The following is a 21299-nucleotide window of genomic DNA, read 5'->3' as shown; positions in this document are numbered from 1 at the left end:
AGGCACCCAGGAAACCCCAATGAGCCTGGACCCGCTTACCTGTGGGCAGATGGGCAAGGAGCAGCCCTGTGGCTAGTGGGATGCTCTCTTTCTAAAGAGGAAGCTTCTTGCACTACATGTGATTTCCGTACATGGCTGTTTCATTTCTGTGTCTGCACAGCTCCAGTGCTGGGTTACACATATACCTTTCCTAAGTGGCTCAGACTGAGTTCTGCCCAGGGACTTCATGCCAGCATGGCCCTGCGAGGGCTGGCTCTGGCCTTTCTCTTGGTGCTTGCCCCTCTGCTGCTTGTGTGGGGACAGAAGGATGCTGGTCCCAAGAACCAGGAGGGGGCCATGGAAGCAGGTAAGAGTGGGTTGCACCTCTCTGTTACAGAAAAGGTTTTGCTACTCTTCTACCTATATATTTGCTACATGGCTTTACCTTGTTCAGCCCACAGCAGCTGTGTTGGGAAGGGCTGAGGCTAGTGTCTGCATCAGTCCTGAGACACTTGGGCATCCATTGGGATGTGTTGGGGCAAAGGTCTGTTTGGAGATGGAGGGCGGCAAATGTCAGTGTCCTGGGAAAGCCTCCATGAGCGTGGGAGCTGCAGTGTCCCTCTGGTGAGTGAGTAGTGTCCCTGGGAGCAGGAGGTGGCCGATTCTTGTTGCATGGTGGACAGATGAAGCCGGGGCAATGAGAGCAGTGGTGGCCTGCCTGGGGCAATCCAGGCAGCATTTGTATCGCAGGGGAAGGTCATGGTGGTGTTCAGCAAAGACGGGGGGAGCTGTGAGGTGAATCCCTGTGTTAGCTGGGATGCCTGCTTTCTCCTGTAATCCCTAGGGTTGGGGGAACTGTAGTTTGGTGGGATTGTTCTTTAACAGCGTTGTTCTGTTCTTTCTCCATGCCAGGAGGGCTAGGGGCACCTCCTGGGTCTCTGCTGGGTTCTTCCTATGTAGAATGTGGGCTTTCCTACAGAGACTGTGCCCTGTGCCCTGGGGTTGCCAGTAGCTGTTGAGGTCCCCATGGGCACAGCAGGAGTGGTTGCTCTTCGCACCCAGGGCTTGCAGTCCCGAGGCGTGAGTCATTCTCTCTGCAGGGAAATGGGAGCAGAAGTGGCTTGCCAAGTCATTGGATGGGTCATGAGTCATGTCACCCATCCCTGGTGGCTGGAGGGATGCTGCCCTTCCAGCAATGGGCACCCCTCAGCTATCCGGGGCAGGATGGAGCCTGTTCCCCTTGACTCAGCAGCAGCTCCTGCCCCTTCCTCCTGTTCCTCACAGCCCATCCCTGGGAAGCCCTGTCCATAGTCATGGCTCTCCCTCCTTGGCCTGAGGAGTACCAGGTGGAAGAGGGTGTGATGGGCTCAGTAGAGGCATTGGCTCTGAGTGGCTGGGGGAGATTTCTTGTTCTCTGTCTGAAGAAGACGTGTGGGCACCAAATTGAGCTTCTGACCATTATCCTCTATTGTGCCACTGGCGTCTGCAGCATTGAAGGAGGCCGTTGGAGTCTGGATTATGGGTAGCCCAGCAGAGCTGCAGGCAGGGGCAGAGCTTGCCTCCACCTGTACTGAGAGGAAAGCTCTGGTGCCAAGCCAAGGGCCCGCAAGGGCTTTTGCTGCAGTCGGTTCTCTTCAAGTGTCATCAGGGAACCATGTCTGCCATAGATGTGTGCTATTTTCATCTTCTCTTTGTGTCCTGTGTCATTGCTGTTCAGGAATAGCCATGAACATCTGAATGACCCACATGCATTTTCTAGACCAGACCTAGACAACAAAGGCTTGCGTAACTTGCTGACAGTGCTTTTGGCCCAGTTTTGCTCACCTTTCTCTCCGCAGTGAGGTCTGCATGAGACAGCCTTGTGCTCCCATTGCCCCCCCTTGCTATGTCCCCTCTTGTGCCTTGGCCTTGCCAGCTGTTTCCTCACTGGCTCTTCTTGTTGACTTCTACTCCCTTAAGAGTGCAACCTGCTTGTCACTGTGTCCTCTTGCATTGCAGGTCATCGTCAGCCTCCTGACTGAGCCAGGCTGTGCTCTTAGTGCATCCTCTGTCCTCCTTCTGTGTAAGGGTGTTGCTCCCTAGCCTTTCGGATTGTAGAGCATCTTAGGGACAGCCAACCTTTGGGATCTGATTCCTGACAAGTACCAATAGGAAAGAAATGTTCCTTCCCACAGGTGAAAAATCTGCTCTTTGAAGCGTGGTTCATTTTCCCGCAGCAGAGGGATGTCCTCCCTGCTAGCTGGTATCCTTGTTCAAATGTTTGGTGCTGGGCAGGTACCCTGGACTCTGCTGGGGTGGGAAGGATCCTGGATGTCACCTTGGGGCAGGAGTGTGAGGGCATGTGCGCTACTTCAGGGCGGTTTAATGACGGGAGGGGGGAAGGTACATGCCAGGGATGACTAACAAGGCTCAGATTGAGTGAAGGGTTTCAGGTCTGTCAAGGCTTTTGGCTGTCACAGTGAAGTGTGTGATCTGAGGGCACTGTGAGGGATCCAGCCGCGAGGGAAGAAGAAGTTTCCTATCTGGACAACACACATGGTCTCAAAGGATGGGGCTGGTAGCCACTGTCCTTTGTGGTGGAGGGCCAGGGTGCAGGGTTGAGATGATGATGTGAGAACCCACTACCAGATAAGGGAAGTGTGGTGATGCCCCTGTTCCAGTGGAAGGGAGTGCAGCCCCATGAGTGCTGGCTGGCACGTAGTGGGAAGTTGTAGAGATGAGTGAAGCTGAAGAGAGGTTTTCATCCTAATTTAGGGGAGGCCACCTCCCACCCTGATGCCTCCTAATGGACACAGTTTGCACTGAGTGAGCAAGCCTGGGAGACACATCTACCAGGGCAGGACAAGGCCGGCTCATTTTGGGTTAAGTGCACAGAAAAGGCTGGGTGCATGGAGTGGGGTGAGAGCTTTGTAGTCACTGCTGTGAATGTAGATGTGAAGGTCTGAGGGTAGGCTGTTGGTGCTGGCAGCTGCCTTTTGAGCACAAGTCTGGAGGGTGAGCAATGGCAGCAGAGGGCCACTGGGTCTGGTGCACTCCCACAGCCCCTGTCTCTGGGGAAGAGAGCGCAGGAGAGAGCGGCATCCACTGGGCTGCTGGATCCTGCTGGCTGGGATCCCTCCGCAGCACGTGAGTGGGCAGCAGGGCCTGCAGGTAACCCTCCTGCACTGCACCTGAGGGTGCAAGGAGGGTTAATGTACCTGGGGTCCGGGGCCTCATCCTGGGAGGTGCTCATCTCTGCCAGCCCTCTGAAGTGACGGGGACCAGCACCCCTCTGGACATCACCCCCAAGGATGCTGCCAGAGCCCAGTGATCCTCAGGGCTCTCGCTCCTGTCCGTCGCACAGCGGGAGACGTAAAGCTCCCTCTGACTGGGAGCCCAGGCTGCAGTTTACCCCAAACCAGAGCAGCCATGCCTTGAACAATTTGGTGCGGCTGAGCTGTGCTGGGGACTATGTGCCATCGGTCCCCCAGCTCAGATGCACCTCCAGCCGGACCCAGATCTCATGGAACGGGACTGCCACCTGCAAGGGTAAGCACAGCCCCGCATCACCCCGACCCTGGGGTCCTGAGCTGGTGGCAGACCCTCCGTGACATGGTCATGCTTCAGCCCTACCTGGTGACAGTCCTGGCTCAGGAGACCTGGATGCCTTGGCTTTCCCCCTCTCCTGGCAGTGCCGGGGCACATTTTGTCTCGGCACCTTGCTGCTGTAAGCCCTGTGCCTTCAAACAGTGCCTGGGCACGTGGCCGAGGTGGTGGGAGTGGAAGGACCTCTGTGTGAAGGCTAGGGAGGAGCCCAGTCCCTGGGCAGCCTTACCCAAATGGAGCCCGAGTGGGAAAGCCTACCCCTCTGTAGGGATGGAGGGGACTGCTCTTGGGGTGGCCTGCTGCCACCCTTAACTCTGCTCTAGGCTGCAGGAGAGGGATTTGCAGTCGAAAGTGGCAACCAAAGGAGCTGGACAGTGTCAAACTCAGGGCACTAGACCCCACAGCAGGCACCTTCCCATCCTGCTTACACCCGCTCCTTCTCCTCTGTGCAGAGAGATGCCAGCAGCCCCAGTGGGACTGGAGGCTCCACTTTACCCCAGAGCAGAGGTTTTACAGGTTCAATGAAGAGGTGACACTGAGCTGCTTTGTGGAGGACCCTCCTCCCCTTGCTGTGATCAGATGTGCAAACGGGACGTCTCCAGGTTGGAAGGATGCTTGGGAGGTGAAGGACATGCAGGGAACATGGCATGTGGTGGCAGAGAGCCTGACCTGCACCACAGGTAAGTGGGAGAGCAGTAGGTCTCCCTTGCTACATGCGCTTCTCCCCCAGGAGGGACCCTGGGCATCCTGCCGTATCTGTGAGACACCTTGGCCACAGCTCAGAGATGGGCCCCAGCTGGGAGCCGCCTCCAAGGTGGGGAGGGACAGAAGCCTTCAGTGGGGCCAGAAGTGGGGCAGGTTTTCTCACTGTCCCTGCGTCTCCTCCCAGTCTATTCCTGAGTTGCAGGTTGGAGGTGCCGGATCCTGCCCCTCAATTCACCTCTCTCCCAGTGTCCTATATCACCACTTTGCCCAGGCACAAGCTCCTTTGCTGCACCTGGGGGCCCTTGGGTTTCCTGGTGGTGTTGAACACTGACACCACAGTCAGTCATGGCAAAGCCTCGGTCCCCCTCCTGCCTGAGCATCCCTTGTCCCCGAGAAGGACTCTCACACTTTCTGCCTGACAGGAAAGTGCCCAAAACCCCAGTGGGATGAAAGACTTTGGTTTCCATCAAACAAAAAAAATTACCAACTGAATGAAGAACTGACACTGACCTGCCCTGGAAATCTCAAGCCATCCTTCCCCAAGGTCAAATGTGCAAGGGAATTTCTGCAAGTGAGTTCTGGGGAACCAGTCTATGGAGATGCCTGGTGGGGCAGGAACAGCACAGGTGCCTGGACGCACATTGCGAAGGCTGTAGAGTGCATTGGTAAGTGAGGCGGCAGCAGCTCTCCCATGCCCCCTCTCTATCTTCACCCCCCTTAGCCAGTCATGACATTGTCCAGCTGAGCTGCAGGCACACCACAGTCCCTCCTTGGTGCTGTGTTGTCCCTGCAAACTGTGGAAAAGGACAGCCCAGCCAGGGGACGAGAGACAAGGTAGTGCCAGCCAGGCAAGCCAGCAGCTCCTGCAGTCTTTCCTGAGCACGCCAAGCGTGGGGTCCTGCAGATGGGTGCCAGGGCCTGGGGCCGGATCCGGGGCCGGCACCGAGGTGCCCACGGAGGTGCCCAGCTCCTTGCTGCACCTGTGGATGCCACCCTGGAGTGCACAGCTCTGCTTGTCCCTCTCTGCCCGTGTAGGTGAGGGACCCTGGGGACATCTCCTGCAGCCCCAGGAGTTGGAGTGGAGGCGACGGAAGGGAGTCCTGAGTGCCTGGGGCTGGGTCAGCCCCTGGCATCGGGGCTGGAGGCTGTGGGGGATGCACCAGGGGGAAGAGCAATGCCCTCCCTCAGGTGATGGGGATGCGGGGCTGCTCTGGGCAGGGACAGACCTGTGCGAGTGTGGGGCTGGCTGTGCACAGGCAGCCCAGTGCTCAGGGGAGGTGGGCAGGGAGAGGCGATGTGGGAACCTCCCTGCTTGAGGCTGTGGGAGATGGCTATGAGTGTCCACGGACACAGGGATGGATGGGGGAGGTTCATGTATGAGTGATCATTCACACTTTGGGTACACAAGGAGAGCCCGCTCCAAACACACATTGCCTACAGGTAACATCGTGGCAGATGGACAGGTCACCATCCCTCTGGATGCATTTGGCTGGATGGATTACAGGGACTTCTCTCCCACCACTCACCCCTGGCCCACCTCATCACCTCCCACCCCAACTAACACCCACTTTCACCTCTGCCAGAAACTTGCCAAAGGCCATCGTGGGACCGAAGACTCCAGCTGGCACCAGACCAGGAGAATTACAAGAAGGACAAGGAAGTGAGGCTGAGCTGTCCCAAGGGTTTCCAGCCATCCTTCACCGAAATCAAGTGTTCAGGCAAAGTTCAGCCCGTCAGTTATGGGAATCCTGTATACAGTGACCCATGGCTGGGAAGGGACATCACAGGAGATTGGATCCCCATACGGTCCAGTGTGGAGTGCATTGGTAAGAAAGGCATCGGGAGCTCTCCTGGCTGCCTGCTCTGCTCCAAACTGAATGATTGCTGAAATCCCACCACCCACCCCTGACCCAGCCTGTCACCTCCCACCCCAACTAACACCCACTTTCACCTCTGCCAGAAACTTGCCAAAGGCCGTCATGGGACCGAAGACTCCAGCTGGCACCAGACCAGGAGAATTACAAGAAGGACGAGGAAGTGAGGCTGAGCTGTCCTGAGGGTTTCCAGCCATCCTTCACTGAAATCAAATGTTCAGGCAAAGATCAGCCCATCAGTTATGGAAATCCTGTATACAGTGACCCATGGCTGGGAAGGGACATCACGGGTGATTGGATCCGCATTCAGTCCGGCGTGCAGTGCATCGGTAAGGGAGGCATCAGGCGCAGGATGGTCCTTTGCAGGGTCAGGATGCTGGGAATGTGTCTCGGTGAGAGTCAGCATGGGAAGGTCATGGTTTTCCCTTGGGGCCCATGCTGTGAGGTTTGATAACCGTGGAAGCAGCTCCTGTAAGGCCAGGATGAAATGTGTCCCATTGTGCTCTCCCATGGCACCGAAGGATGACTGCAGCCACACACCTCAGAGGGTGTGAGAGCAGAAGGACCACTTTGTTGGTCCTTGTGAGCTGTGATGTAGCCCAGCTGGGGGGACACTGTTCTGCACTTCCCTCTATTCCAGCCTGCCACGTCCTGATGTTTGAATGAACGGGGGCAGTTGTCTCGCTGGGGGAATTATCCCAAAAGGTCACATCCAGCTTCCGAGCGTACCATGACCCTAAACTCCTCCTGCTCCCCTACCAGAGAGCTGGAGTGACCAGTTTCAGCCTCTCACTTTGCCTCCCACCCGGCTGGTGGGGAGCAGGGCTGTCGGACTGCAGCACCCTTGCAAGGCTGGGAGGGGAAGGGAAGGGAAGGGGGTGACCCTCTTGCAATGTTTCCTTCACAGATGTCCTCCAGGTTGTCCCTGGGACCTTGGAGGTTTCCAGCACCAGCATCAAACTGAACTGGACCTGCAGGCTCCCTGATGCCTGCCAGCAGGTTCGGGCCAGGTGCCGGCTGGAAGAGCATTCCTCCCTTCCCTGTGAGGCTAAGGAGGTGAAGGGAGAGGAGACGCTCCATGGCCTGGAGGGAACGTTTACCTGCCCCCCTCTGCAGCCCTTCACTGTCTACAGTGTCACCATCTCACTGCTGCCCAGCACGATCCTTTTCACACGGCTTCTCAGAACAAAGGAAACGGGTATGTTTACATGAAATGTAAAGGTGCTTTTGCCCAGCAGCTCAGCCGGAGCATGCTGCTGGGATCAGGGCTGATCGGATCCTGTGGGGTGCTGGGGAAGGGGCTGTGCAGGGCCCTGGAGCAGAGCACGTCCCCTCCTCGCTCTCCCCCTCCTCACCACACCACTGCTGCTCCTGCTGCTGCTGAAGCACATCAGCCTTTGTGGGGGATAAACCCTGCTTGGGGGGTCCCTTGGCGGGCCGTCCCCTGGTCCAGAAGCTGCCCGCACCCTGCTCTGGGCTCAGCCCCTCCTCACCGTGCCCGTGCGTGACCCCGTCCTCCTGTGCTTCCAGTGCCAGACAAACCGGAGAAGTTGCGGCTGGATCCCCGCACAGGATCCCTCAGGTGGAAGGCGCTGCCCTCCTGCAAGGGGGAGATCATCGGCTACCAGGTACCAGGGGTCCGCAGGCTGCCCGTGGTCTCCCTCGCCTCACCGGGCACGCCTCTGCCTGGAGCTCTGTGCGGGCAGCCTGGGGGAGAAGTGTGAGCCGTCCTCGGCCAGGGCCCACCAACTCTATAGCGCTGGAGTTTCTGGTGGGGTGAGGTCCCCTCCCGTCTGCAGCCAGCAGCAGCAGCAGCCCCTCTCCGCTGTGCCCCTCCCTGACTATGTGCAGGAGGTTGGTGCTGCTCCCCACCAGCTCCCTGTCCTTCCTCTAGCTGAACATCACGGCCAGGAGAGCACACGATGGCAGCTTCCTTGAATTCAATCAGGTGTTGGTGAACCAGTCTGCCACTCAGTACACACCGCCTCATCAGACACCTGGAAGCAAATACACAGTGACAGTGCAGGGCCTGACGGCAGCTGGTGCTGGGGCTGCATCACGCCTGGAATTTCGAACCTATGTCTCAGGTAAAGGTTGTTCTGCCCTAGGTCTGGCTAAGGTGGCCTCCCTGGGAGGGAGCGGTGCGCCTGGAGCAGCTTCCAGAGCTGTGTGTCCATGTACTCTGTCCCCATCAAGAGAGAGGCAGGGAGTGTGGTCACCCTGAGAGCCCAACTCAGCAGTGGGCTGTGGGGCTGGGTGAGTCCTGCTTCGAGGGGGTGCGTTGCCTGGTCCTCAGAGCAGCTGCATCGCTCAGTCCCTGTTTGTGCATGCGAGAGAAGAGCTGGCCCCTCTGCTCTTCCACTAAAGATGATACCCATCCCTGCATAAGGATGCACTTGAGGCTCAAGGTCAGACAGCACTAGGGCTGCTGAGCCTGGGTCTGTGTGTCCTCTTGCTGTGTGCAGGCTCGTTGAGTGGGCTTTCAGACCCTCCGATTGCATATGGAAGATGGGGCAAGTCCCCGTGCTCCAGAACATCCCTCTGCCCTGCCCTGCCTTGCAGACGTGAAGGCAGGGGAAGGCTGTGCCTCACTGCCTGTCCCTGCAGCAGCCAGGACAGCAGAGCCTGGACACGTGTGTCTGCACACATGCACACCCCCAGTGAGTGCCAAGGTGGGGGACATTACTGGCGCATGGTCCAGGCTGTGGCACCCGTTCCTGACTGTGTTAGTTGCAGGGCAGCCTCTGGGTCTGTGGCCTGGGTCGGTGGTCATGGTAGTGGTGGTGGCGTTGGTGGTGGTCCCCCTGTCTGCAGGGATCCTGTGGTTTCTGCTGTCCAGGTGAGTAGGCAAGAGACTCGGAGTCGCTGCTCTGCCTCATGCCATGCTGTGCAGTGGGGTGGATGGGGATGGAGATGGGGGTCCCCCAGCTGCTCCCACCCTTCTCTGGCCATGGATGATGCAGCTGGCTGGTCCTACCATAGCTCAACTGTCGGGGCCCTGGCTGGGGCTCATAAGCATCTTCCTCGGGGCTGGGGCAGTGACCGTGTGTGCTAAGAGACCCTCTTCCTTGTTGCTATTGCTGCCGCTGCTGCTGTCCCCTGGGGTGCTGGTGGGCAATGCCTGCCGGCTCATGAGGGGCCCAGAGGGAGGGTGGGCAGAGCCCTCCATGCCTCTGCCACTGGGTTCCGTGGGGCCCTGGGCCACATCAGCCTCTCCCCCGACTCAGGACTGCCCTTTGCCTTCCCAGGAAAAGAAAGGCTTTGCCCAGGAAAGCCGAAGAGGATCATTACACAGGTGGGGTCTGCATCACAGAGACGGCTGTAAGGCTGGGTTTGGAGCTGGGAGGGAAACAGGTCTATTGCAGGAGAGCCTGTTATCATCCTGGGGTGGCTGCAGGCAGCCCAGCTGGCTCTGGCTGACCTGCCAGAGCGGTGCGTCCCACACGTGCTATGCCCAGCCGAGAGCCTCCTCTGGCTGCCTCTTCCAGCAGCTCCTGGCTGGGGTCCCCCCGTGGTGCCAGTGAGGTTTGGGAGCTGCCCCTCGTGCTTGCCCTGCTCGGGGGAGGCATTCCCTCTGCCCAGTCCTGCTGCCCTGCTGGTGTGTGTCCCGGGGTGCCCTGCAGCCCCCAGTGCTGCTGCCTGCCTGGGTCTGCCCTGCGCCTTCTCCCACGGCTCCCGCATCCCTCAGGCTGTTTCTGTTGTGTTGTCCCCCCAGAGCTCCAGCCCTATGAGAACTTGGGTAATTACTGCGTGATCAAGGGGACTTTTCCGGCAGAGGAAGATGCAGGTAGGACACGGAGCGCCCTGCCTGTGTTCCCTGACGTGGCAGAGAGCTGGTGGAGAGCGGCAGGTCTGGTGACGTGAGCTGCCCGCGCTGCCGAGGGCACGCAGCAGCCTCTGCCCTGGGTGTCCTTTGTCTCTGCAGGTAAAGGTGGCCAGGCTGGAGAGATGTTGCCCCAGCCCTTGCCTGTTCTGGAGTCCTCAGGAGACAGTCAGAGCAGTGAGAGAAAGAAGATGGGTCGGATGTCCAACACTCGGTGCTGATGGCACTTCCCATAGTCCCTTCTCGAGGCCTGGTGTTCCCAGGCTGGAAGCAGGACCTCATATAGCTTGTGCTGGGTTATTGCTCCCCCTCAAACTTCCTCCCTCATCAATCTCCAGCATCTTTTGTCACAGAGCAGGAGCAGCCCAAGGCTTGTGCCACAAGGATGTGTTCTGGTAGTCCTCCAGTGCTCTGGCAAAGCCATCTCACCCTCATTCTGGTGCCTGCAAGTGTCCTCTGAGACTGAAGCAGCTTGCTGGGTCCCAACCTCTCTTTCCCTGCGCCATATCCCCATGTCCATCTAGACCCCAGCCTCTGCTTGAGTGTGGCCCAACTGCACTGCCCTCACAGTTGTGCTGCTGTGTCCTAACAACCAATAAATTGTTCTGGTGTGCAGGGGCTGCCTGCCCCATGACAGCTCCCACCTTGTTGTGGCTCCTCCCTGTTTTGTGTGTGAAAGCCGTGTCCCTATGAATCGACATGGAGGAGCTTGGATTAGGCTTTTCCAGCCCCTGTCAACCCTGAGGAAGCACGCCTGAGAAGCTGCGTGCTCCCAGAGCAAGGCTTCGGGTTGCTACTCTCCCTCCTCCCCATCCTACAAGTAGCATGGTCTCAACTAGGCGTAGCTGGACCTCTGTGTTGGTCTGTGACCCCCTCCATGGGTGTTGGTGCTCATTTCCCATTTTGTAAGGTGCAGCTGCCCCTGGCCCTCTTGGGAAATCCCCATCCTGCAGCCTCTGGGATCTGCTTGATCTTAGCTGCTGCTGTCACCCCAATGCAGCCTCCAGCAGCCACTGTTTCTCCTGCACTGGGGGATGCTGGTGCCCAGTGCAGCCTGGAGATTGAGGGGCAGCCCGAAGGCTCTCCTTGGTGAGGAGGATACTGCTGGAAGATGGGGCAATCAACCTGTCTCTTCTCCAGCCTTTTTTTTTAGCCTGGGATGACCTGCATGTGCCAGTAAAGACACGTTTTGGCAGTCCTTCATATGAGCTGTCTGACCACCACCGTGGCACTGCAGCTGGCCCCCGGGACCAAAGCATCTCCTTCCCATGGAGCTTTGTGGTGTGACCTGCGTGCCTGACGGAGCTGCTCTTGATGGGTGTTGAGCAGAGAGGGGAAGAGGGAGCTTGACCCTGTGTGGCTGCTGCTGGTTAAGAAAGGGGAAAGTGCAGGGTTGGGATATGGGGAAACGGAGGGCTGGTTTGTGCTCCTGCCCCCTCCTGTGTTGCCCTGCTCCCCACTCCGTATCCCCATATCCAGTCAGTCCCTGGGCTGTCAGCCTCATGACTCTGCCTGCTCTGTCTGACAACCTGATGGCTTGGAGGGGGCTGCTAGCCCGCCGCCCCCCCGCCCCAGCTCCTGCCTGGTCCCCTCATTGCCCTTGTGGGGCTGTGTTCCCTATGGGGTGCTGAGCTCACTGCACATGGTTGAGGGGAGGCCATGGACGGGGTTGCTGTGGCCTGGAGCTGTGGCTGACAACCTCCCCAGGCCTTCAGGGCTGTGCTGGGCACCTCTGACGTGCGTTTGGACGGGTTGTGTGTTGGGAACCAGTCAGTGGTGGTGCTCCCCACGTTCGTTCTGGGCAGGAGTGTGTCCTGTGCATGTGCCGCAGGCAAAGCTGAGGGATGAGCCTGGTCTTTGCTCCCCTGCAGCCCCTGTGTCCGATCACCCAGTTCTCTGGGATCTGAGACATCCCATGTGGGCCCATGGGAGGTTCTGGAGGAAGAGAAAAGCAGGAGCTGCTGCAGAGCAAGGGGGATGGTTTAGTAGCTCTGAGTGAGGGTTTCCTCAGGCACTCAGCTGGCACTGGAGGGCAGGGTGGTCTGCACCCTTGGGACAGAGGAGAGTGCTGCCAGGCGGTGGGGGAGGAGGAGGAGGCAGCTGGGGATGAAGGAGCAGGGAAGGATGAGCAGGTATGGGTTGACTGTGCCTTTCAGAAGGGTCAAGGACTGTTTCAGGACTTGAGGTACTCCTTGCAGCTCACTTCCCCATTCCTCTCCCTGCTTCTCTATGTGCTTTCTCAGAAGTCCTCCATCTCCTGTGATCACTGAGGGGAAGTGCAGTGACTCATCACAACTCTAAAACCCATGCAGTGGCATTGGGAAGCACATGGATATTGCCTCAGAAGTAGGAGCAGCACTTCGTGAATGCACTCGGGTCACTAGGAGGGTTTTGTGGGGAAACTCCGGGATCTTGACAGGGGTTCCTCTGTTGAATACCAGAGCCTGAATGCCCCTGGGGAAAAAAGGCAGCAAAAGGCAGCAGCACTGACACTGATGGAAGGGTGCCTCCCAGGAAGCCTCCTGTACCTCATAAGATTTCCACACGTGTCGGTTTCCTTCCTGTTGTTGCAAGTCTTGCAGTCAGTCACAGATGCCAGGGCTCAGAGGCAGCAAGTGGGGCTGAGGTTTCAGTCCTGCCTGGGGACTTCATGCTAGCATGGCCCTGCAGTTGCTGGCTCTGAGGTTTCTCCTGGTCCTTTTATCTCCGCTGCCAGCACAGGGCCGGGAAGAACCTGATCCCAAGGTCCAAGGAGTGCCCTGGAAAACAGGTAAGAAGCAGTTCCTTCTCTTCCCTGGAGAGATTTTGCTGCTCTTCCTCCTGGAAGTTTGATGTGCATCTTTACTGCCGGCAGCCCTGCGGTGGAGCCCAGGTGGACCCCTGAGGGCTGTGTCAGCTGGGGCATCTGCTGTCTCCGGGAGACCCCGGGGGGCAGGAGCCACAGCGGGATTTGGGTGTACTGGGGGTGCTGTGGGACAGACGGGATTGGGCTGGGCAGTCGGGGATGGGTCCATGCCCTGCACTGAGCCAGTTGCCAGTCGTTCCCTGGAGGCTGCAGGCATGAATCAGGCATGAACTCATGCATAGCGTGTCAGGGGGAAGGGTCTTCAGGGAGCAGGGCTACCCCTTTCTGTACACACCCTATCCCCAGGTGTGCCCGAGGGACACTGTGCCTGCTGAGAGCAGAGCAAAAGGGAACTTGCTGCCGCTTTGCTAGCTGGACGGGGCTGGGCATGGGGAGCGGCTGTGTGGCTGGGCATGGGGTAGGTCGTAGCTGTGTGTCAGCGGGACACAGATGCTGGTTTGCCGTGCTCAGCTGGGCATCTCTTGCTTCCTGCGATCGGGGTTGTTTGAGAGCAAAGCCTGACCATAAGTGGCTTGTTCACCAGCATGTCTGTACTTCCTCATGGCTGTTCAGAAGATGGTCTGAACCTTGTGAGATCCCTTCTCTGCCCCTTTGGGAGAAGGAAGATTGTATTTTAAGCACTCCAAGGACTCCCAGAGCCCCTTGCAGAGGCTGGAACAGGGAAGTGCTCCTTTCCAGGTGCCAGCATTTTGCCTGTAAGAATCATTGCCACAAAGCCTCCCCCCACGGCACTCAGCAAACTGCTGGGACAGGCTGTACCTGCTCAGCCTGGAGGATGGTGAATGTGGTGAGGAGGGGATGTGGATGATGGAGCAGGGCTTGTGGCAGGGAAAAAGGGCAGGGGCTGTGGTAAAGCAGAGGATGTGAATGGAGAAGGCTTTGCTCATCCCCGTGTTCCACTGCACGGTGGCATGGGGCAGTAGGAGAGTAGTTGAGGGACTGACTGAGCCAGCACAGGGATCCCTGAAGTGTAACAGGGGCATCTCTGATCCCTGTGGGAAGGATGAGCCATGGCTGGAGAGATGTGCATCCCAGCAGGGCTGGTGGTGCCATGGCCCATCAAGGGCAGCCTGAGCTGGGGTGGGTGACATGTCTGAATGAGTGGCTGGAGGGGGTCTCCTAGTGCAGGGGTGATTGTCCTGGGAAGCTCCCTGCTGTGGGCTGTGGAAGAGGGAATATAGTGTCCCTGGACACAAGGGTGAACGGGGGAGGTTCCTGGATGAGTGATCATTCACACTTCTGGTACACAAGGAGAGCTCCCTCCCAAGAAGCCTTGCCTGCACGTCATATCCTGGCAGATGGACATTTCATTTTCCCTCTCCCTTCAGGGGCTGGATGGATTGCTGGGGATTTCTCTCCCACTGCCCACACATGCCCCACCTCATCACCTCCCACCCCAACTAACACCCACTTTCACCTCTGCCAGAAATGTGCCAAAGACCCCGGTGGGACTCAAGACTCCGGCTGGCACCAGACCAGGAGAATTACAAGAAGAATGAAGAAGTGATGTTGAGTTGCATTGATGGTTTCCAGGTGTCCTTCACCCATGTCAAATGTTCAAGTGAAGTCCAGTCCATCAGTCATGGGAAACCTGTATACCGAGAAGTTTGGCTTGGAAAGGACAGCAGAGGTGGCTGGATTCGCATTCGGTCCAGCGTGGAGTGCATTGGTAAGGGAGGCATCAGGAGGTCTCCTGGCTGCCCTGCTCTGCCCTTCCTGAGCAGGGGAAGGCAGGCTGTGCATGCACAGGTTTCAGGCTCTCCTCCTGCCTGGGGAAATGGTAGGTGCTGCTGAAGGCCATGTCGAGGCAGCCCCTGAGCCTGCCCTGGGTCTAGCCTGCGGTTCACCAGTGGATGGGAGGTTCTTGCTGGACATGCGGGTCATAAGGGTGTCTCTGAGGGCTTCTGGCAAGACCATGTGCATGAAGGAGAGAAGCATGGGAGAGCTATGTGTGGTGGAATTTGTGGTCTGCATGGCATCACGGTTGGGGCAGGGGGATCAGTGGGCTCTGCTGCCTGTGTCCTCTCAGACCAGGCAGCTGTGAGTACCACAGCTTGCTCCCTGTAGGCTGGTGCCCTCCAGGCTTTGTGTCAAGGTGGGCACAGGCTTGGCACCATCTTCTCACAGCTTGGGGCACGGAGGTCTGCTCCAAGGGAGAACAGGGCAATAGTGGGCCGATTTGGGAACCCAGTGAGAAGTCCCTGAAGTTTTGAAAACAATAGTCCTCTGCTGCTCCTCAGCTCACTGAGGGCCATGAGACCGGGGCCACAGCAAGAGGGCTTGGGGCTGGTTCCCCACAGGCAGCTGGGAGCATGGGTAGTGTGGGGAGGTCTGTGGGAGAGGAAAGGGATACTTCTTCTGTGACCCACCCTGAGGGACAGTTCCGCGCATGGCCCAAGCTTTCAGGGTATCCCACCTGGTGCCCTTAGCTGCTTTGCTGACTTCTTCTGGCAGGTTCCTAAGGCATGAAATAGCCCTGGCTTCTTAGATGATGCCACAAGGCACCAGCATCAAATGCTGGTACATCAGTCACTGTGCAAGCTTTGTGCACAGTATGAGCCCCTTGTGGGTGCCCCAGTCCCTCAAGCTCCTGCTCCTCGCCTTTCCAGGGAGGCTTGGGGGAAGCAGCACAGGGCCCTTTTCCCCCTCATTCCTTTCCTGGGGATGTGGTGTAGGAGAGCTACTCCGTGTAGTGTCCTGGAGCTCCATCTCTCACTATACTGTCAGGCAAAATGAGCCTTTCTCCTGGGGTCTACGCAGAGCATGAAAGGGCTAAGTCTTTCTAAGAGCTGCATCTGTTGAACTGTAGAGATGCTGGGACCCACAGACACCTCAGTTTTGACTCAGTGGGGAAAACTGCCTTGAGCAATAGTAGTCCACACATTCACCCACATTCATTCCTATCCAGACTCCTACTGCTCCCCTACCAGAGAGCTGGAGTGACCAGTTTCAGCCTCTCGCTTTGCCTCCCACCCGGCTGGTGGGGAGCAGGGCTGTCGGACTGCAGCACCCTTGCAAGGCTGGGAGGGGAAGGGAAGGGAAGGGGGTGACCCTCTTGCAATGTTTCCTTCACAGATGTCCTCCAGGTTGTCCCTGGGACCTTGGAGGTTTCCAGCACCAGCATCAAACTGAACTGGACCTGCAGGCTCCCTGATGCCTGCCAGCAGGTTCGGGCCAGGTGCCGGCTGGAAAAGAATTCCTCCCTTCCCTGTGAGGCTGAGGAGGTGAAGGGAGAGGAGACGCTCCATGGCCAGGAGGGAACATTTACATGCCCTGCTCTGCAGCCCTTCACTGACTACAGTATCACTATGTACCTGCCCCCCAGCACAATCCTTTTCACATGGGTTGCCAGGACAGAGGAAACAGGTATGTTTACATGAATATGGGTAAGAAGGGACAGTCCTGGGCTGTGTCACAGGTAGGGGAGGTGGATAAATGTCCCCTTCACCTGGCAGCTCAGCCGGAGCATCCACTCCCTGCAGTGATGGTCCTGGGATCAGGGCTGGTCGGATCCTGTGGGGCGCTGGGGAAGGGGCTGTGCAGGGCCCTGGAGCAGAGCACGTCCCCTCCTCGCTCTCCCCCTCCTCACCACACCACTGCTGCTCCTGCTGCTGCTGCTGAAGCACATCAGCCTTTGTGGGGGATAAACCCTGCTTGGGGGGTCCCTTGGCGGGCCGTCCCCTGGTCCAGAAGCTGCCCGCACCCTGCTCTGGGCTCAGCCCCTCCTCACCGTGCCCGTGCGTGACCCCGTCCTCCTGTGCTTCCAGTGCCGGACAAACCGGAGAAGCTGTGGCTGGATCCCAGCACAGGGTCCCTCAGGTGGAAGGCGCTGCCCTCCTGCAAGGGGGAGATCATCGGCTACCAGGTACCAGGGGTCCGCAGGCTGCCCGTGGTCTCCCTCGCCTCGCCGGGCACCCCTCTGCCTGGAGCTCTGTGCGGGCAGCCTGGGGGAGAGCGGGGAAGGGAAAGCCGTGATGACCCCCAGTTCCCAGCCAGCCCGGCTGAGTGTCTGGCCGTGATGAGCATGAACGTTTTCTCTCTCACCCTCAACATTCCTCGTGCTGTGGAGTTGCCCGGAGAGGTGGTGGGTGCTCCCCGGCCTCTGGGCGTCCTCCCCGCGTCCGCTCAGCCTGGGGTTGGGCAGACTGGGGCTCGGTGCGCAGCACTTGTTGACTCGTCTGCTGGGGTGGCCTCCCAGGATTTCCTCTGCCTCTTGCGTGCTAGTTTCTGGTTCCTGCCACAGAGAAGTCTGTAGTCTGAGTCATCCTCTGAAAAGCCCTCTTCTTTTGGGAGAGTTGCACCGTTCCTTTGAGTTTTCCTTAACGCGTGGCTCAAAGGGCCTCGTCTGTCTGTGGGTTTGGGGCTCTTCCCACGGTGCAGCCCTGCTTTCTAGCGCTGAGGCGGGGTGAGACCCTTACCGGTGTGGCCTGTGCCCTCTCCGAGGACAGACCTCTCCGTGGGGTGGCAGGGGCCCCGACATGCCGGTTCGCCGCGCCCCTCTCGGCTCTGTCCTGGAGAAAGGGGGAAAAAAGAGGGGCCCTGACGGCATTGCTTGCGGGTCTGTCCCAGCTGCTTCCCTGCCCCCAGACACCTCTGTCTGCGAAAAGAATCCTTTTCGTCCGCGTTCAGCCGGCTCCTTGTTTGCACGTTCCCAAGATGCCATTTCCGTAAAGACCCCGAGAGCGGTGAGGACGGCCCGGGGTCTCGTGGCCGGTTCAGGTGGTGCCCATGGGGAGCCTCCACAACTCCGGCCTCCCCTTTGCAGGCAGACAACGCCTTCAGAGCCCAGCCTCGCACGGGAGGGGAGAGCAGCTGAGGGCTCCTCTCGTGGGGGGTGTCAGCGCCGTGCCTGCGGTGTTGTTGCAATACCGTAGCGGTGACCCGGCCTCGGGCTCCCTGCGCGCACATACCCCTCTTCAAAGGGCCGGGCTCCCTCTCGCCCTCAGCGCTTCGCGGAGGCTCGGTCCTCGGCTCCCAGGGGCAGCCGCTCCGACGCCTGGAGCGCTGGCTCCAGATTCCCCCTCCGTTCCTCTCGTCCGCCTCGAGGCCCACGCGCGGGGCCGAGGTTGCCCCCCGGGAGCCTTCCCCCGCGGGAGCGGGCGCAGGGAAGGGGAGGCTGGCGGGGGGCTTCGCGCGGTCTCGGCGTGCCGCGGGCAGGTTCCCCGAGGGCAGGCGGGAGCTGCCGCCCCCCAGCTCCGTCCCCCGTCCCCAGCTGAACGTGACGGCCAGGAGCGCGCAGGACGGCAGCTTTCTGGAGATGGAGCGGCTGCGGCTGAGCGGCTCCGCCACTGAGCACCCGCTGCCCGAGCACAGCCCCGGCAGCAGCTACGTGGTGGCGGTGCGGGGACTCACGGCAGCCGGAGCCGGGGCTGCGTCGCTGTGGGAGCTCCAGACCGACGGCTCGGGTAAGGCTCGCCGTGCCCCGGTCCCTCCGCGGAGGGCGGGCGGGCGCCCCGGCCGAGGCAGCTCTCTGTCCCCGGCCCTGCGGGCTCCCGGCCGGCGCCCGGGAGCCCGGGCACGGAGGAGCCGGGGCACGGAGGAGCCGGGGCACGGAGGAGCCGGGGCACGGAGGAGCCCGGGCACGGAGGAGCCGTGCCCCGCAGCCGCGCTGCCCGGCGCTGCCCCCGCTCCCCCCGCAGGGCCGCCCGCCGACGCCTCTCCCCCGGGCCTTCCCCGCCAGACGCCCCGCGCCCTCTCGACATCAGCTGCCGCGGCGTGCGTGACGTCTCCCCGTCCCAGGGCACGGCCGTGCTCGCCCTCCGCCCCGTCGCCCGCGCCCCCGCGGCGGCCAGGTGAGCGCGGCCCGTGGGCGGCCCCCAGGCGGGTTTCCCCACCGGCAGCGCTCGCCCGCGGCCGCCTCCGGCCCGCTCTCGCCGGCCCCGGCCCGTCTCCCCCGGCCCTCTCACCGCCCCGCCCCGCAGGGAGCACCAGCTCGTCGTGGTCGCGACGCGCAACGGCACGGCGGTGGAAGGCGCCTGCTCGGGGGACCCGCAGCCCTTCGACGCCTACGTGGCCGCCGTGCTCAACCTCACCGCCCCCGTGGACTTCGTGCTGGGCGACGGGACCCACGGGCGGGGCTACCGCAACGCCGCCCTCCGGCCGGGCTGGGACTACACGGCCCTGCTGCGCCTCGTCCGCCGCTCGCGGCAGGTACCCGTCGCGGGGGGGGCCCGCTCTCTGGGGACGCCGAGCCCCTCGGCGGGGGCCGGGCCGGCCGGCGGCGGCGAGGAGCGGTGCCGCGCGGGCTCCGCTCCCGGCCCCCGCGCCGAGAGCCCGGGCGCCTCGGCGGGACGGCGTCCCCGGGGCCCTCGGCCGCGGCCGGAGCCTGCGGTGGCCGCGGGTGGGAGGCCTTCGCCCCCAGGGCCGGGAGTGGCCTGAGCTCTCCCTCCCGCCTCTCCCAACAGGCGGACAGGTTCACCTGCGTCTGCTACAGCTTCTCTCTCGGTAAGTGGGCTCCTCGCTCCCTGGGCCCGAGCCTCTCTCCCCCGTCTTCCCCTTTCCCAGCCCGGCCGCTTCCCACGGAGGGGAGCTGCCTGAGCACGGGAGCCGTGGGGTCTTGTGGGGGGCAGAGGAAACCTTTCGTTTCCCGTACATCGGGTCATCCTCTATCTCAGAAGAAGCCTAAGCCAAGACACACATCTACACTCTTACACACACCCTTTGCCATCTTTGGGGTCATTGCCAGAACATGGCCCAGGCTGTGGCACCCACTCCTGGCTGTTTGTTAGTTGCAGAGCAGCCTCTGGGCCCATGGCATGGGACTGTGATTTGGGTGGTTGTGCTGTTGGCACTCTTCCTCGTATCTGCAGGGATCCTGTGGTTCGTGCTTTGCAGGTGAGTAGGAAGGGGACTTGTTCAGCAGGGCCATGGGCAATGCCAGTCTCTTGCTCAGGGCTCTCCTTTGCCTTTCCAGGAAAAGGAAGTCTTTGCCCAGCAAAGCTAAGGAAGATAATTAAAAAGGTAGGAAAATGCAATTCTCTGGACCCCCATCGCAGAAAGGCCTGTAGGGCTGGGTGGCAACTGGGAGGAGAGCAGAGATCTCCCAGGAGACCCTGACCCTCAGGAGAAATATCTGCTCATAGTCTTCACTGACATGTCTCCCCATTTGCCCCAGCCCTCCGATACCGGGGACAGTGAGGATGGCTCTGCCTGCTAAGCTCCGTGCAGCAGCAGAGCATGGCTCCAGGCACCGCTCCCAGCCTGCAGCAGAGGCAGGCAAGAGCAAAACCAAGCATCCCAAAGGGTGGCTTATGGCTCAGCCCTTTGAGGGACCCATGGCCGTGTCATACCCCCCCAGGGGAGACATATGCTGGGAGGGGTCTCAGGAGGGTCAGACTGAGGGACTGCTGCTCTCTCCTGGGCACCGGTGGGCACCTCCAGGGACCTGTGGTTGGGCACAGCTGGGGCGAAGGAGTCAGGCTGTGGCAGGCACTGCCCTGTGCTCCAGCCTGTCTCAGACACTCGTGTGTGCAGGCAGCTCTGGTGACGTGAGCTCCCCACGGAGTCGAGGGCACGCAGCAGCCTCTACCCTGGGTGCTCTTGGTTTCCACAGGTAAAGGTGGCCAGGCTGGAGATCAGTCACTCCAGCCCCTTCCCAGGACCACAGGAGACATTCAGAGCAATGAGGGAGCAGAGAAGATTGGGAGGATGACCCCAGCTCAGTGCTGATGGCTGCCTGGCTCCCTAGCTCACCTGTGACTATGACCAGCGCTGGCGGTCCCATCCAGTTCAGCAGAGCAAGAGGAAAACAGGAGGCCAAGGAGGGTTGTGAGTTCTTTCTTTCCTCACTCCCTTCACCTCCCAGCTTTCACTTACTGCTGTTTTAAGGCCTTTGAATGCAGCTTTCTGTAGTTCTTTTTTTAGGCTTTGTTTTCATTTTTGCTTTCCTGGAAGCAGGAATCGTATGCCAGATTTCACAGTCCCTGACTCACATGGGGTCAGGCTGAGCAATGGTCCATGCTCTTGCCATGTCCTGTGCTCCCAACCCCTCTCCCCGCTCTGTCTGCTGATATTCAGCCAAATCCAGGACTCTGCTGGAGCTTGGCCTGACTGGGATGCCTTCATGACTGCCTGCTCTGTCTGGACAATCAATAAAGCCTTGTGGTTTGGAGGGGGCTGCAGCTCCTGCCTGGTCCCCTCATTGCCGTTGTGGGGTCACATCGCCCTGTAGGGAGCTAACTGCACCTTGTTGAGGGGAAGCCATGAGAAGGGCTGCTGTGACTCCATGTCCCCAGGTGGTGCCTGACAGCCTTTCCGACCTCTAGGGGTGTGCTGGGCAGCTCTCATGAATTTGGATGGCGTGCATGGTGGGAATCATTGAAGGGTGCTGTCGCTCAATGTACATCTTGGGCAGGAGTGTGTTCTGTGCCTATGCTGTGGCCAGACCTGAGGGACCTGTGTGCTCTCAGCTCCTTTGCAGCCCCTGTGCCAGGTCAAACCTTGAAGAAAAGTGAAGATCAGAGGTCAC

At 59.9% G+C, this 21299-nt stretch overlaps 2 protein-coding genes and 1 long non-coding RNA gene across 6 annotated transcripts; all 3 read left to right on the top strand.

The window, feature by feature from the left end:
• Nucleotides 1-234: 234 nt before the first annotated feature.
• LOC142027093 (uncharacterized) lies at nt 235-10609 on the top strand. Its single transcript, XM_075020749.1, has 8 exons — nt 235-346; nt 6230-6472; nt 7051-7341; nt 7674-7771; nt 8038-8230; nt 9392-9438; nt 9859-9930; nt 10069-10609. Exons 1-7 carry the CDS (start codon nt 235-237, stop codon nt 9895-9897), a joined length of 1023 nt encoding a protein of 340 aa, XP_074876850.1. The 3' UTR covers nt 9898-9930; nt 10069-10609.
• On the top strand, nt 4020-6050 carry LOC142027215 (uncharacterized). Its single transcript, XR_012649044.1, has 3 exons — nt 4020-4244; nt 4692-4934; nt 5853-6050. It is a non-coding gene; the product is annotated as an uncharacterized LOC142027215 (long non-coding RNA).
• A 1731-nt stretch (nt 10610-12340) lies between the features above and the next one.
• LOC142027041 (uncharacterized) lies at nt 12341-20945 on the top strand. 4 transcript variants are annotated; one of them, XM_075020619.1, is made up of 11 exons: nt 12342-12736; nt 14259-14501; nt 15908-16198; nt 16600-16697; nt 18045-18237; nt 18513-18624; nt 18754-18982; nt 19237-19276; nt 19561-19666; nt 19725-19792; nt 20385-20945. In XM_075020619.1, the coding sequence occupies exons 1-10, from the start codon at nt 12625-12627 to the stop codon at nt 19786-19788; spliced, it is 1488 nt and encodes a 495-aa protein (XP_074876720.1). In that variant the 5' UTR covers nt 12342-12624; the 3' UTR covers nt 19789-19792; nt 20385-20945. The 4 variants fall into 4 exon arrangements, 3 of the variants coding, with proteins under 3 accessions (XP_074876722.1, XP_074876720.1, XP_074876721.1); XM_075020620.1 differs by having other exon boundaries at nt 12343-12736; nt 19746-19792; XR_012648989.1 differs by lacking the exon at nt 18513-18624 and having other exon boundaries at nt 12343-12736; nt 19746-19792.
• Nucleotides 20946-21299: the final 354 nt, after the last annotated feature.

This window comes from Buteo buteo, chromosome Z, assembly GCF_964188355.1.
Source record: "Buteo buteo chromosome Z, bButBut1.hap1.1, whole genome shotgun sequence".
NCBI lineage: Eukaryota > Metazoa > Chordata > Aves > Accipitriformes > Accipitridae > Buteo > Buteo buteo.
Note: the sequence above shows the minus strand (reverse complement) of the source record. Positions and strands in the feature narration are given on the sequence as shown.

What these genes read in the sequence shown, in the direction of transcription:
- LOC142027093 (XM_075020749.1), top strand. Translation starts at nt 235, where the DNA reads ATGGCCCTGCGAGGGCTGGCTCTGGCCTTTCTCTTGGTGCTTGCCCCT. An exon ending in TCTCAGAACAAAGGAAACGG is followed by an intron (nt 7,342 to 7,673) that starts GTATGTTTACAT and finishes CTGTGCTTCCAG; the next exon opens with TGCCAGACAAACCGGAGAAG. An exon ending in CGAAGAGGATCATTACACAG is followed by an intron (nt 9,439 to 9,858) that starts GTGGGGTCTGCA and finishes TTGTCCCCCCAG; the next exon opens with AGCTCCAGCCCTATGAGAAC.
- LOC142027041 (XM_075020619.1), top strand. Translation starts at nt 12,625, where the DNA reads ATGGCCCTGCAGTTGCTGGCTCTGAGGTTTCTCCTGGTCCTTTTATCT. An exon ending in GTCCAGCGTGGAGTGCATTG is followed by an intron (nt 14,502 to 15,907) that starts GTAAGGGAGGCA and finishes TTTCCTTCACAG; the next exon opens with ATGTCCTCCAGGTTGTCCCT. An exon ending in CGCGCCCCCGCGGCGGCCAG is followed by an intron (nt 18,625 to 18,753) that starts GTGAGCGCGGCC and finishes CCCGCCCCGCAG; the next exon opens with GGAGCACCAGCTCGTCGTGG.